Source organism: Mchenga conophoros, linkage group LG4 (assembly GCF_057382185.1).
Source record: "Mchenga conophoros isolate Kocher_MC1m ecotype Shallow Benthic linkage group LG4, M_conophoros_male_GT1.1, whole genome shotgun sequence".
Classification (NCBI taxonomy): Eukaryota; Metazoa; Chordata; class Actinopteri; order Cichliformes; family Cichlidae; genus Mchenga; species Mchenga conophoros.
The window spans coordinates 7,534,194-7,550,707 of NC_140529.1; the positions used below are offsets into that span (position 1 = coordinate 7,534,194).

The 16,514-nt window shown below is 40.8% G+C and overlaps 1 protein-coding gene across 1 annotated transcript in view; it reads right to left on the reverse strand.

Moving 5' to 3' along the window:
* hdac5 (histone deacetylase 5) overlaps positions 1-15,718 on the reverse strand; it is a 65,260-nt gene extending 49,542 nt beyond the window's left edge. The window contains exons 1-2 of the mRNA XM_085270160.1: positions 15,501-15,718; positions 2,476-2,635 (exon numbers count right to left, since the gene is read on the reverse strand). Coding sequence (XP_085126286.1) covers positions 2,476-2,497 — 22 coding nt within the window. The 5' untranslated portion in view covers positions 2,498-2,635; positions 15,501-15,718. The remainder of the gene's footprint in view (positions 1-2,475; positions 2,636-15,500) is intronic.
* Positions 15,719-16,514: the final 796 nt, after the last annotated feature.

Below are 16,514 nucleotides of genomic sequence, written 5' to 3' on the forward strand. Positions count from 1 at the left end.
AGATCATCATCCATTGGACGTACAGCGTACAGCTTATTGCACCAGCAGCATCTGGTCTTATATAACTATCATTAGCTTACAGCTTGAAGTGTTTGTGCTAACTAAAAATAAAGACAAGATGGTAGTTTATTAATTTTTAATGAAATTTGCAGATTGTTTCGGTGAAGTTTAATAAACTCCTTGCTTTCTAAAATATAACAGGACACCGGAGTATATTCTCCAGCGTCTCACACTTCTGATAATCAGCTGTCTGCTTGACAGTTTTAGCTGTGCAAAAACTATAACTTTAATCTCAGCCAAACCGATTTACTCAGGAACAAATAAAATACTAAAGAAAGCCAAACAATAACATTTTTAAGTTATCTAAGTGACTTATATATATGTTTAACCTGACTAGCGAAAGACGGCGGTGGGTTTGAAAACGATTTGCGGGGAGTCCGGTGTTCTCACGGCTCTAGTTAGCCTTGCCCCCGCCTAGCTAACGAGCTAGTGGGTAACAGACGTCTCCGAAAACGTCGGAGCGCTTTTGAAAATATGCGGTGTCTTGATAAACTGAGCAGATATTTGAGGTTTACACAGCTACATTCTCGCCTGAAAATATGTTAAACGTTTATTTTGTGACCCAGAAAGAATAATAAGAGTAAAGTTAAAACTAACTAGCTGCCGCCATTGTTGACAACTGCGCTGGGCTGCGCTATGAATTCTGGGACACAGCTTCTTCTTCTTCGGGGTTTAACGGCAGCTGGCATCCTTGTACATGCAGTGCTGCCATCTTCTGTTTCAGTCCGTTATTACACTCTTAAATCCTACTACTCATTCCTGCGTCCTTTGTGATCTTACAAAGCTTCAAACGATGCGTCGACTATTAAATTAGTCGTCGACGATTTTAATAGTCGACATAATCGTGACTAGTCGACTAATCGTGGCAGCCCTAATCAGCATTCACACTGCAGTTTCTTCAGAAAATGCATTTTCTAGTTATTTATTGATGTCTTACGTAGCAACACAACCACACGATGCATTTTCATACATGTAACACACGATCATGTAACATGGTCATGTCACATGTAACTCATGTAATCAAAGACTGATACCGATGCTAGCCACCAAATGCACAGACTGAGCTACAAGCTGTGTTTTAACACAGCTGTTAAGGTTCGCTAACACTTACGTATTCACTTTTATTAAATGACAACCAATTAAAATATTTGCATTCAATTTACTAAGAGGAGCATTTTCAGGGAACTTTATAGTAGCAACATTAGCATGTTAGCAAAAGTAGCTTTGAATGGAACTAATTTATATCTTAGGTGATCTCTACCATTGCTTAGTATTCATGCAATGAATGTGACTGATGATTATATGATTTACACTGACCGAGCAGGTTCTATAAGGGGCGAGGTGTCGATTGACTCAGGAGGGTTTGTGCAGCTCAGATAGAAAAAGGCCAACTGTGCAAAATCATTCTTTCTGAACAGTATTTTACGATTCCCTCTAGAAAACGATCAGGTTGACGTGTTTTGATCTGTGTAGATGATAATAATCATCACAATATCTGTGTAACAAAGGCAAAAACCAACATGATGTAACTAGAAAACCAAAATAATGTAATTATACACTGTACTGTGACATGTGCATATTATCACAGTTATACTAAACGAGGATGGGAGCACCCCTCCTAGGTCTGTTTTGCTGGTGTAAACACAGTATTGTTTTGTATGTTCAACACAGACAGTATATTGTTGTGCAGATGGATGAAACACAGTGTAACAGACTGTAACTGGATCTAGCTTGCTCCTTATGCTAATGCCACAGCCAGTATACAAATCAGTAAATATAACTGTTCAAGATGTACCTACAAACATGCTGCCCAGTATGGCACAAGCTCTCAAACCAACACAGCTCTATAAAATAAGCTCAAGTCTTGCAAGGCTGTCAGTTTTGACCTGGACAAATCTAAATTTTGACCTGACTTGAGAAAACACTGTAGATAAAGCACAGAGCGGGCTTCAGAGACACTTTGTCTGCCACAGGAGGAAGTCACACACACTTAGCGCTGTCAGGCAGCTGGAGTAAAGCTACCTACAGTATGATGACATGACTGCTTTTGATACTGACAGCTTAGATGAGCCAAACATCTGCTAGAAAGTGCCACTGAAGCATCGAGCCTTTTAGTCGTACTCACAGTGTTTACACAGCACTCAGCACCTTATTGAGCCAGCGCTCAGTATAATTGACCTGAGCTCAAAGCGCAACAACAAAATCACACTGCACAGTAACCCAACCACAAGAACAAGGCCAAAGTTTGCATTGCTCATATGGATTTATCTGGGAGCTTAGAACTTCGACACATTAAACACAGACACTGCATGAAAAAATGAACATTCACCAGTCCAAACTGGGCAGTTTTACGCTTCCAGGATTCAGGACCACTGTTAACTAATTACATATCATGCTGTTTGAAGAAGACTTTACCTGAGGGGTGTGATGAATTCATGATGGCTGAACCTGGACTTCTTTCCCCTGCCCTTACACTGTGTGTGTGTACGTGTGTGTGTGGGTTAAAGCGGGTCCTCTGAGTCGGCCATGTGTAGAAGGACACACGGATGATTCAGACCTTCTTCTCGACGTCTTTCTGCAAAAGACAAAATTGCGTTTTTCAGCATTCACACTCAAAACAACCAACACCTCAACCAAACAGCTACAGCCCAGTCACAGCGTAGCAGACAAACTCGGACTGCAGGTTGATTTGATCCTGCTCGACAGTTAACTGCAAAGATTAGCATGCTTAATGTCTCTCTTGGCTTCTGTTCTTCTGTCTGCCAGAGGTCAAGTCAGAGCCACAGTATAGTTGGAGTTCTTTATTTCCCTACTTTTCACAGATGCATCCAAAAGCCTGAGAATGCCTGTGAATATGTTTTTATTGGCATGTGTCAATAAAATATTTCATTCAAAACAATGATGCCAGCTTAAACATTTTAGTGTTGAGTTAAATCTCTGAAATTTCCCTATTTGACAGCTTTTTATAGCACTTGCTCACGTCCAATAATCCAGGTTACTGCAGCTACTGGTGATGTCTGTAAAGCTTCAATAGGTCCCATTAATGTTCAGTAGGGTTTAGGCAGTGCTGGGCAGTCGTTCACAAAACGAATCAAAACTGACATTCAGAACATTTTATCCATGTTGGTTATTTGTTTTTTATTTTATTATTGCTTCCGTTATGTACTGTCCCCTTTAAAACACACTAGAGAAAAAGTATCATGAGGAAAACTCAAACACTGAGCCGACAGCACAACCCGAGCAGCTTGTGTGTGTGTGTCTTTGTGCAAAATAATAAGTATTTATTCAGTAAAATGATGGTAAAATGTTCAATTAATCGTGATTTTGATTTGAGCTTCAGAGTAAAGTCCATGACAGGCATAAGTCTGAGGTCTTTTCTGGTGTTCCTCAAAGCTTTGAGGTGTGTTTGGGCTCATTATCCTGCTGTGAATCCTTCTCCACAAAGATGAAGTATGAAATGCTACTTCTCCTTGATCAGGATGCACTGCAGGAATCCAAATCAAGAGACTTTAATATTTCCTCCATCATATTTCCTTACTGATTTAATCTGCCGTGTCATTTCTTTCATGTCTTTTTACCTATATTCTACTCTTGCTGCAACAAATCCTGTCAAACATCAGAAAACAGGATTCCATCATCTGCTGTAAAGTTCAGGTTTATCTTAGTCACTAAGATAACCTTAGTTACTGATCCAGTCCTGTCATGTTTTGATGGTGAGAAAGTCTGACCTCTCTTAGTACCGATACCTCGCATCCCCAAAATTGCCAAAGCCATATAATACAGCTGTGCCTGAAGTTTAATATGGCTACAGGTTGATGTACTTTATGTCCTAATCTGCCCTCATCTGAAAACAGCTTCAATGACAACGAGTAAAGGGAGGTAACACAGGTCTGAACTGCTAACCAACAAATACCTCCAGATCCTTGGGTGACTTGAAAGGCGCTCATAAATAAAATTTATTATTATTATTATTATTATTATTATTAGGTGTTTTTGATAGGGTTTCACATTCCAGGGCCCAACTGTACATGTTGTATTATCTGTGGATTAACTGAAATATTAAAATGAAATGTCAATCTTTACACCAATAAAAGCCATTCATCAATAGCACAAATGAATACAGAAGTAGTTCAAATAAAATCTTTATGCACACAAGCTGCTGGTACACTTTTCCACAAGCTTTCATTTTATGTTTTACTGAAAGCTGCCATTCCTTGTCCTCTCTGTCTCTTTCTAGCAGCAATGCCTTCAGGATGCAGCATTCACTTACTACTGTTTACAAGCTTTAGCTACTTATATAGACTATGTCTTATTCTTACAAACGCTAGCAATACATGTAGTAATAAAATCTTCTGTTTTTGTGACAGATGCTCCCGTCACCTCTATGCACTTTTGCCAAATATAAGGCCTGGGGGCCACAATTGGCCCGGCAAAGACTCCAATCTGGACCGCTGGAAGGCTTTGGACAATATGAACCAGTGCATAGCTGAACTGTCACAAGTTTTATAGGTTTTCCTGCTGATAAAGAGTCCACACATTCATACTACACCAAAGCCACAGAAAAATAATCAAATGACACAAGACTTTTTCCACTATCTACTACAGAAATTTCTGCTTTTATTATAGTGGGTCCACATTTTTTTTAAATGTAAAAAAAAATAATCTGTGAATTAACAAAACTTTATACATTTTCTGTCTTTTCACACATTTATCATGTCAAGAAACTGAGACGTGCAGTTGAAATCACACTTTGTTTGTCTTATATTAAAACATTGCAGGGATTAAATGTTCAGTTACGTTTCTCTACACTGACAGAAAAGCTGTTTCATTATGATATACGACAATAACATCACAAAGAATCATGAAGTACAGTCTGATATGATGACATTCACACTGGCTATATGTCAGACTGTTCTGATCTAGAATAATGAGCACATTTGTTTTGTTTTATTATTTTAAACACAGAGAAAACCCGAGGCTCGCTGATGCTGCTTGATCCTCTGGCTCCACCTACTGGTTTTGTACTGAAAAAGGGTTTATGGAAAATATACTGACACCCTAAATAGTTCCCAATAAAGTGTGTAATAGGTGTGTGTGTGTCTAAGTGTTGCAGCTGAGTCCTTGGCTACTTAGCTGTAATGTGATTTAAAGTCCCCTCACCTCCTCCATTCTTTTTGTGTCACTCAAACCACACACACTCATTTGTTCTTGGACACATCACACACACACCGACATAGAGCAGCGTGGCGGCAGTTGTGTGAGGACTGCTGGCTCTCAGCCCAAACACTGATAGCAGTCGATTAATGCTTTTAACTGATGGAGGGGGACATCTCAGCGTGGGTGGATTCTTCATCGCTGTCATAATGTCACATACATCCAACATTTACTCGCCTGTAGATGCAGCTGAATCGGCTCAAAATAAACCTTTTTAACACATGTAGTCAACTAACCTGTATGTACAATATAATGGCTTTGACTGGTTGAAAGTACACTGGACTGCTTACAGACGCAGATAAAAACAAGCCTACAGGTGCGTGCCTACGTACTGTATGCCCACAAATTCAACTTAATTCATTTATATAGCACCAAGTCACAGCAACAGTCGCCTCAAGGCGCTTTATAGTGTAAAGACCCAACAACAAGCAAGAAGGAAAAACTCCCTTTTAACAAGAAGAAAACTCGAGCACAACCAGGCTGCATCTGAGCTCATGTGATGTCAGACGGGGTCAGGCCTGGTTAGTACTTGGAACTGGAGACTGGCTGGGAATACACATTAAACTGGAATAACTGGTGGCCCAGCAGAGCATTAGTTTTCAGTGTCAGCTCACAACAAGAAGGTTTTTAAAAGCTCTTTTTATTTGGAGTCAGGAGACAGATACCTTCTCTACTTTTAAGATTAGACTTGAAACCACGCATTTAATCACTAGTTACTATTCATGTCTGCCTCTCTTCCACAGCATGTCTTCATCCTGTCTTCCTACCCTCACCCCCAACCTGTGGCAGCAGATGACCTCCGCTCCCTGAGCCTGGTTCTACTGGAGGATTCTTCCTGTTAAAAGGGAGTTTTTCTTCCCCACAGTCACCACAGTGTTTGATCACAGGGGGTCATTTGATTGTTGGGGTTTTCTCTGTTTTCTTGTATTATTGTTGTTGTGATTTGGCGCCATATAAATAAAACTGAATTAACTGAACTGGTAAATGGTAAATAGTAAATGGACTGGTTCTTATACAGCGCTTTGAGGCTGTTTGCCAGCACTTTTCACACTCTCCCTGTGTCTGCATGGGTTCTTTCCAGGTTCCTCCCACAGCCCAAAGACATGCCTGTTAGATTAAAAGCTGATGCTAAACTGGTCATAGTTTCTGCCTCTCTGTGTTAGTCCTGATAGGCTGATGAACTATCCAGGGTGTACCCCAGTTCTCAGACTGGGGTAGCTCGCGCAGTCTCCGCCCTCTGTGAACCTTTACCACACAGCAATCCATACTTTAGTCGTGTAATCCATTAGAAATACATTAAAATCCTCAAACAGCACACCCAAAGTAAAGAGGTCCAGATTAATAACAAAGAAAGGAGAGGCCAAGCAGACACCACCTACTGCTGCCTGCGTTGCACACCTGTCAGTCAAAGCAGCCACACCACTAACTACTGCTGACTTCTAAAAATATACCAGATTTGTGTGAAAAGGGAAATTAAGCACAGAAGCCAAAACCACTCTAAAAATATGTTTTTAATGCTGTAAAGTTGGCTACTTTATGATGGAAGTCTACGGGGACTGACTTGCTTTTGGAGCCAGCCTCAAGTGGCCATTAAAGGAGCAGCTCTGGAAGCTGAAAAATGAAAAACCACTGAAGAAAACAGCAGAGCTGAGCACAAAACTGAGGCATAAATCATGAGGAAATAAATCATTCAGCTGTCATTTTCCTCTACCACCTTAACAATCCCACCGACTGAATAGCTTCAGCACATTTAAGAAATACGACCTGTATGTTTGTGATTTTTAGTTCAGACTTTTTAAGCAGTTATTAAGTGTTAAAAAGGAACTGAACATATTGACCTAGCACTACAACACAGTGGAGATCAGCTAGAGGAACAAATGTTTCCCAGAGAAGCTGCTGAAGAACAACCATATGAGCTCCAAATAAAGTCACTGTTGCTCTTACTGACAACAATACGACACAAATGTAACCGACATTACTGATAGCAAACACTAGTTTGTCGCATTCACTGATTTTGAAACAAAATGAGTGCATTTACGATAATGCAGCTGTGGCCGGATCATTTCCCGGCAGATATGTAAACATGTTAAAAGAGGAAAAACAGAGGAGTAATTAACAGCATTAATGAGCCAGGTCCTGGGTTTGCTGGTGCACATGGGACCTCGCTGAGGCAGAAATGAACAGAGCTATTGTTGAAATTAGCAGGAGCAGCTGCGCTTTTCCAGCTCTGAAACACGTTGTCCTGTTGGACACGTTAAAAACACTCACAGCTCACAACAACCGCTACGCAACACCAAACTACTGCTGTGCTGCAACACAGGTGCACTTCTTTAATCACAACTGAAAGCACAACAATGCAAATGATAATAATGAGCTGCCTATTTACACAGAGGTAGGCTGGTGTTACTTACTAATAACGACCGTGCACACTGCAAAAAAAAAGTGTCAGGCAGTGGAGAGAAAACAGGCCAGGAATGAAAAAAGAAAAGCGACGGCTCGCACTCTGCGGGGCCCCGGTTCTCACCTATTATGTTAACTTTGTTCTGTGTCGTTTTTTGTTTTCCTTTTAGATTACTTTCAGAAAACTGTAACTCTGTATAATTAGCTCTCGCATTAAGTCCAAACAATTAGTGCCGCAAATGTGAAAATAATTAGTCAGAGGGTCAAAATGATTTAATACGATTAGTCACAGCCTGGAACAACAGTGGATTTATTCAACTTAAACTGGTGGGGAATGAACGTGGACTTTTATGGAGGAACGGGATGTCCTGACATGCAAACCAAGAATTATTGCAAAGCTTGTGTAACACACAACAGTTCAATAATATCAGAAATCAAACACAACAAGTGAAACATTTCAGCCTATAATTAGCTTGGGACTGACTGTGTTACTGGCTGCTGTCCGACTGGAGGAAAGCTGCCTTTGCAGCTCTCCTCCAACTTCGCTAATTCCTGAAAGAAGTCACAGGATGTCAGTGTCAGGGCCTATATAATGGGATGAAACGCTGTGGGTGTCAGCATGTCTGCGTGCCTCAGTGAGTGTGTATGTGTGTGTGTCTGCACTCAGGCTAAAGAGCTAACTAGCCATGACAGACTAACCTGCTGGCCAACTACTCCATTAGCCTAATAACATGCACACACACACACACACACACACACACACACACACACACACACACACACAAACACACACACACACACACACACACATACACACACACACGCATGGGGAGGTCGGGAGAAAGAAAGAGGAAATACGTGAAAACAGAAGAGCAGAAGCTGCTGCTTCAGTGTCCAAATGTTGCCAGAAAACCAAGAAACATAAATTACTCTGTTTCTCACTCTGCCACCTCCTCCTCCTCTTCACACTATCATTTCCTAAAATACCTGGCCCCTCCCAACCTGGAAAGGAGCAGGAAGTGCTGCCTGGCAACCACGGAGCTGGGTGCCGTGGTAACGGTTCACCTGAACGCCTCTTCCCTAAACAAACAGCAAGCCTGAGCAAGGGAGACAGGGGGAGCAGGATGTGGAGCTAATGTCAGAGGCGATCTCCTGCAGGATTTCTTTGGAGTCCCTTTGTCCTGCTTGCTCTCACCTGTTCTCTGTCACACACAGCAAGCTGCTGGACCATGACAGCATTTAACACCGGCCCCACTGCCCGCCCCCCCGCCTTGAGTCCAGCACATTCAAGGAGAAAGGAGACAGCAACTCCAACGCGCCAACACACACATGGTGTAGCTGTCTTTACCAAAGTGACCTTACTGTATCAGCACATATTTAAAATAACTGTTAAAGCTTCAGCGACTAGCTTTTAATCCTCAGGGAGTTAATAATGCGCAAACATCCTGACTGTTACAAAACTGATGCTTTACAGCTTTTCTATCTCTTAACATAATAACTAGTCCTAACCTGAACACGACAGGGACAAACACCATAATCACACATTTATACAACCATTAGTCATTCCTCCTTCGAGTGTTATCAAGATAATTCTCTATATTCCTCTGCTTCACTCAGTGTTACACTGTCCAGCAGAACAAAAACAACAAACCCTGAGGGCTATTTTGTGACCTATTTGAATGATATTGAATCATACTTGTTATTAACCTCTGGCTCTCTTCCACAGCATGTCTTCTATCCTGTCTTCCTTCTCTCACCCCAACCAGTTGCGGCAGATGGCCCTGCCCCTCCCTGAGCCTGGTTCTGCCAGGCCTTTTTAAAAGGGGGTTTTTCTTTCCCACTGTCACCAAAGTGCTTGCTCATAGGGGGTCATATGATTGTTGGGTTTTTCTCTGTATGTATTATTGTAGGATCTACCTTACAATATAAAGCACCTTGAGGTGACTGTTGTCGTGATTTGCCGCTGTATAAATAAAACTGAATTGAATTTGTTACAGTGTTGACATACTGCTGGGTTCACTGCAGGGCCCTTACAGAGAGACGTAATCATCACAACAACCTGTCACTAAAGAAGGCTCTGAAGTGGCTGAAAGCTCTAGAAATAGAAAGCAAGAAGCATCAAAGTTGGAAGGCAATGAGACAGAGTAACATAACAGAGCAAGAATCCAATTATTATGATCACTGGAGGTCAAAATGAATGGCAGATGATTATCGCTCTTACATAACTAAAAGGCTGGCCTTTACCTCCAAGATCTGACCTCTTGACTTTGGAGGAAGGACGGAAGAAATAAAGAAATATCTGCTAACATGATGGTAGAATTCACAAAGTGTAACAAATTCTAACCAAACATGAAGGCAGATAATCAATATCATTTAAGCCAAATCACTATTCTGTTTTGTTCTGATCTGAGTAACTGAGCCAGAGCTACTGAGACTTTAATACCATTACATTACAGACTTACATCACCGAATGAAGAAAAGCTCTGCTAATATTTACTAAACACATTTTAATATATATTCAATGACTTACACATAGACTCTTCTCAGTCTGAGACAATTGCCTTACTAGTTTGAAAGTTCAGTCCCCGCTAACTAGCCAGCACCGCCCCATCCAGTGTCACATTTCCCTGCTTGCAGGATCATCAAGTCACAGTTTTCAGACTGTCATCCAGCAGTCTGCAATGAAAATGTGCTGTGAGGTGGAGGGTCGCTCTAACCAGAACCTGCGGCAGGGGAGGAACTAGTTCATGTGATGCTATGCTGAGTTTATCAGAGCTGTCAAACAAAGCGCAGTTCAAGGCTGTTCCCACACTGCAACTGATTCACACATTGTTTTGAAGCTGACTGCCTGTCACCTGTGGACATTAAAGCCTCCGGTTGCCTTGGTAACTCTCTAATGTTTTTACTACCAGGTCACATGTCAATCAGCTATACTCTCAGTGGTAGTCGCTTCAGTTGCTCTGCTGGAAGTTGAGGAAAGTTTATGTTGCATCCTGCTCACTTCATGTCACCAGCAGTCACCTGAAGTCGCTAAACATCCTTCACTTTCTACAGTCTCTGGTCATGACATCACTGACATTCACTTCCAGTATGGATGCAGCCCAGTCAAAGTCCAGACCTAAATCACACTGAGATGCTTTGGCACGAACATGCCCTTCTTCCTCAAAAACCCTCCAATGTGACTGAATTAAATATATGTGCAAAGATGCAGGCCCAAATCCCTCCATGGTGATGTGAAAGACTCATTGCCAGTTATCGCAAATGCTGCCAAGGATAGCACAACCACTTATTAGGTTTAAGGTTTTTAAAATATTGTGATGATAAAGAAAATTCTTGCTTGTTCCTTGTATTACCCTTGGGGTTGTTATAAACTCTTCGTGAACATCTACAAATCAGATATAATGGGTAATTATGCATATTACCTACAGTAGCAGTCAAGAGTTTCAATACACTCTTAGAGCAGAGCAGTTAAATACAGGCAGTATGTATAATTACCTGTATGGCATCCAGTTACCTTGGATTCTCAGGAGAATGCAAATCCATAATGACAGGCCTTAAGCTAAGTGTTTATTGTCAAACCAATCATTGTCCTATACTACTACTACTAGGCTGTTTTAGGTAACAACAGAAAAACAAGACTGGCAGAAATAACCTCACCTTACACATAGTACCTGTTCAGTCTTACCTAGGACAGGCCGATATGACCTCATGAATACACACACAGACCCTGTGTTTGCGTAGTTTCTCTCTGGATACTCCGGCTTCCTCCCACAGTCCAAAGACATGCAGTTAGTGGGGATAGGTTAACTGATGATTCTAAATTACCTATAGAAGTGCTGGGTATTCAGTACCCTTCAGTACCCTTAGATTGTTTAGACTTAGACCTTAGACTGCTGTTAAAAGTCTAAAATTCAAAGCCACCATAAGCAGTAATAATGAATCTGCACACAGTGATGTCAATATTGCAACATCACTGTGTGCAGTTTACCCCAAGCTATAAAAGACATGACCTCACCAATAACTAGTAACTAACAAAATAGTACTAACCAACGACAGGTAGCATGGTAACAATTTAAAAAAAACATCTTATGGTAGCATGAGTGTCCCGGGTTTGATCAATGACCATTAACAGAACCAATAAAGCTTTTTTCATTCTTTAGGGAAGAGATTTTTCTGTCCACACTCAAACACACTGTGGCAACTGTCCATCGTCTAAGGCCCGTTAACCCAAATGATGGGTTAACAGGGAAAATTTTCACAAAAATCCCTGGAAGTAAACCATGTCTATAGATGATACATCCACTTCAAAGACTTTCATACATGTGCCGTGTTATCTGTGTGACATGAACTTATTCCTTCACTCACTGCTCTTAACACACTAGCCTCTCTGTGAATGTTGTTTTTCCTTTACCAATGGCTTTTAAAATAGAAAGGCAGTCATTGGTTGATCTCTCTCACACACATTGAATACATGTAAAAAAAAAAAAAAAAAAAGAAGCCCTATATCAACCTGTTATCATTTTTTTTTTAATTTCTTCCAGGAAACACCAATTAAGAGGAAGCTATGATCATGTAGCAGTTTTTATGAAGTAAATGAATAAGGGGCACATTGTGGGGTCCAGTTATGAATACAGCAATTATATGAATTTGAATCATTAAACTAAGGAAGAATAAGAGTACTGATAAGAGTTAATACAGATAAGCATTACCAGTACTGCTACTATTCAGTCCTTGTGACGTGCATCCCTACCCGTGAAATGTGTTCTACCTCAGCCTGTGCTTTGAGTTGCTGGATGATCTATGGCCAAACAACTCAGCCTCTAGGTGTTTTCACAACAGCTGATGCTGACGCACAAATTTGTGCTCCCTCTTGGGAGTAGGACCAATACTCAGCAGAACCATGCAGGATCAGTGCAATGAACTTTAATCCCTTTTCAAGTGGTTTTGGCAAAGCTTTTGGATTTTTATCACCATAACCGACCTGCATGATTTGCGGATGAGTCCCTAGTCATACTGGTCACAAGCATTAGTGATGAGTGCTACTGTCCAATACAACATCAATTTCTTCAGATTGTTCTTTGTTTGAAATAGATTGAGGTTTAATATTGCCAGAGGGCAAAATAAAAGTAGACAGAGACACTGTCATCTAGTCCAACTGCAAATCACTAACTTTCCAGCAGAGATGCAAGGAGGCGGGATTACAAATCTAATAATAAAGACAGACTGTGGTCGTCTTATTTTGCAAAAAGGAAACTAAAACCTTGATGTTCAGAGAATTCCATACACGATGACTGATTGTCATTTTGGCTTTCACATTAATATAAAAGTACTAGTTTTTGTTTTAGCTCCATAGAAACCATAGAATCTAAACACTGCGTATGTACCAAAGCCAGTTGGGGCACCTGTCTAACTTTACATACCGAAAACAAAGGACACCCACAAGCAAAACAAAAAAAACATGGCGAGTAGCCCTGCCTCATTGATAAGAAACAGTCAGGCATGAAAGTACTTTGTGTCGAAAGTGGATGACCAGGACATGCTAACTGACACGAGGCAGTATGCAAACAATCCCACTGTGTTTTTTGGACAAAGGAATGAAATGCTTCTAATTTAGCAAAGCACCTGAAAGATCAGCATTCAGATCTGTTCAAACAATTCAAGGTGAATGAGTTTCAGTTCATATTACCAACATCCAAAGTATTATGTTATCCTCAAAAATACATTACCATTTTGTTTGAGACAGATGTGAAACCATCTATGTCTTCTCAACAGAATATATCATTAACATTTTAAATAAATGGTCTGCCAGCATCATGTAAGTGATTTAAAATCACTTTTTAATGAAAGAGTTTAAGTAGATGGGATACTGGCTTTGTTTTGTTTTCAGATTAGGTATCAAGAATCATGTAATTCTGCTGGTATTGGCAAAGACTGCAAACGTTCAGGTATTGTGGCATGCCTATAATGCAGTGCTATGACCAACTGTGGGGAAGAAGAACTCTGACAGCAGGGGACCTCCAACAGAACCAGGCTCACAGTGGGGGCAGCATATCTGCTACAGCCAGCTCAGGGGTGAGAAGAAAATGTGGCTGCAGGTTAGCTTGTTGGGTGTGTATTTGTGGCGCTCTGTTTGAGACTGGTGACGATGTAACAAGATGTCCCATCACATTACAGAAAAACATAAATATGATGCTTTTTACTGACAGAACTATGATATTTTATCAGCATTAGGGTGATTTTATTATGTTATGCTATAAAGTGTTGTAATTTTTTCAAACATAAATGTAACATATTCACAAATAAGTTTTGTAATATTGCTGCAACCAGACCCTGGTCTGCGATTTTTACATTAGCACTACTGGGACTAAAAGGTAAAGCAGACATTAAAGATCAGCACTGAATATTACTTCTGTAATGTAACCATATTTTGTTTGTATGGATCCAGTGTAGTATTATAAATCTTGAGTATGTGATACTTCCATAACATCAATGATTACATGGGCTGCCAAACATTACAAAGCTGCCTCTTGATCCAAAAAAGGGAAGAGAGAAGGACTGAACACTCCAGATTCGACTTATGAGGCGCTTCACTTGCAACTTTGCAACTTGCAAGTTATCAGGTTAATTGAAATCTCCATGAGTCCTGTAAGGTTCTGCTTAAAATCTCAGACGCGGTTAGCATTAGGTAAGCAAAATAACAGAAATAGTGCCATATGAAAAGCACTTTACAGAGATGTGTGAGGGTTAACATTTTAATGTAAATTACTTGAATTACTTCTATATTTACTTTAGAGCCCTTTAGAGCCATATTGTTATGATATTACTTCATTGTATGCTTTTAGTTAGCATGTTGTTGTTGTTAAATGTAAAATATAATTAAGTTTTATAAGATGTAAGCAGGTTATGACTATTTGTTAATGCTGTATTCTCACTGCAGAGACTTACAGGTTAAGAGCTGAGGCTTGCTTGCTTGTGATTTTCACAAATATCTTTCTACCAACTTTACTTACCCCTCTTATTCTTAAACTGACTGTCTTACACTCTCTTGTTTTTATGCTCCTTCTATTGCCTAAAGAGTAATTCAGTGAGCTCCATAATAAGGAGTCATTAATCATGAGATGACACAACTCCTGAACTGCAGCAAGATGGCAAAAATGCACATACAAATTAGACATTTTTAGTCAGTATACAACTCGACAATGATGCTTTAATGGCACTGCAGATGCAATAAGATTCAGGGGAAAAACTGGACAGCCTCAACATAAGTTAGTGTCTGAATACATGTGAAGACTTCATACCAGCAGTGGTAGTGGTACCCATAACAGCTACTAGTAGCAGCTGTTATGTTCTTCATTGGTAGCCCCTGGCAAGTAAAACCACCATATTTGTAGTTAATTGGTGCCCATTGCTAGCTCTTAGTTTATTAACTTGTGGTTGTCAGCTGTTTGTTCTGTACTAGTTAGCTGGAAGCTATCATGTCACTCCTGGCACGCCGCTAGTGCCTGTATGAAGCTGTAATAACTGTTACCTGTTTGGTAGCTAGTTAGCTGTTGTATCTGTCAGGTGTGAGCTTGTGTATTTTAGCTAGCCTTAGCACTAACTACACAGTTTCCAAGTTAGCCTATGCGTTAACTGTACGGCAGAAGTGAGGACAACGTTATAGCAAAAGCACAAAATGTTACATCTTAGCTCTGCAGCAAAATAAGACCAAATAAATGTCTACGCATAATGTTCTTGGACGGTCACGCACACACGCACGCGCCTCAATCTCTCGCTCACGCTCTCCCTCTCTCCCGCTTTCTCCCTCTGATAAAACCCCACGGTACCGTGGATGTCGGCGGCTCCTCTTGGAATGTGTATTAGAGCAGAGGTCGCTTCCTCCCGGCTTTGGTTTCTGCCGAGGCACGGTGTGTCCCTCCGTGGAGCTCCTTTGCGCTTCTAATTCACACGAAAACGCGTAGTTTAACAAGCGGGACGCGTCTCACCTCCTACCGCTTCACCTCCTCCATATTTACCGTCTGCCTCTCTCCCTCTCTCTCGCTCTTTCTCCCACCACCAACAACAACATTATTGACGTCCTCCTCTTGCCACGTGACCAGTCTGCTGAGGCTAAAAATAGACTCAATAGAAACCAATGGAGGCAGACAGACAAGGCAGAAGTAGACAGACAGACGTAAAGTTTGGCTTGTTTGCCTGCTTCACCTTACTTTGTCAGATAATCTTCGTTAGTGGAGGCAACCGGACAGCGTCTTACTTTCGAGCAACAGATAACACAGGAAAGACTTTCTAAGAGTATTCCCTTTAGTTGCGCAATTCATGAGCAATAAATAAGCTGACTGCCAGGTTTATGAACTTGTGAAGAGTGCTAAGATTCTTATCATCTATGAATATTTTTTGCTTTATTCATGAGCAAACTCTCTACTATCACACTGCAGGGCCTTTTTTGTTATTTTTTTAGAGCTCTAGTATGGCGATTACACTAAGCTAATCATTTGATTTCACAGAAGTCGCTTTAAAATCCAGACATGTTTGAAGAAGTTCTATAAAAGGTTAATACAAACTCTTAGTGATTTGATAGTATTTTCACATCCAGGAGACCAGGATTCAAGTAGAAACTTGGAATACAGTGTCTACTTGTACTGAAGCGCATCCCTGTCATAAGATGTGTCCGATCTATTGCAGGGCTAACTGAGGCAGACAACCACAAGTCTTACAGTCACAGGGAGAACATAGAAACGCCACACAGAAAGGTTTTGGGCTGAATTCAAAACAGGACCTCCTTGCTGTGAGGTAAGGCCACTGCACCACTTTGTCATCCAGTGCTCTTTGATAAGTTTTTT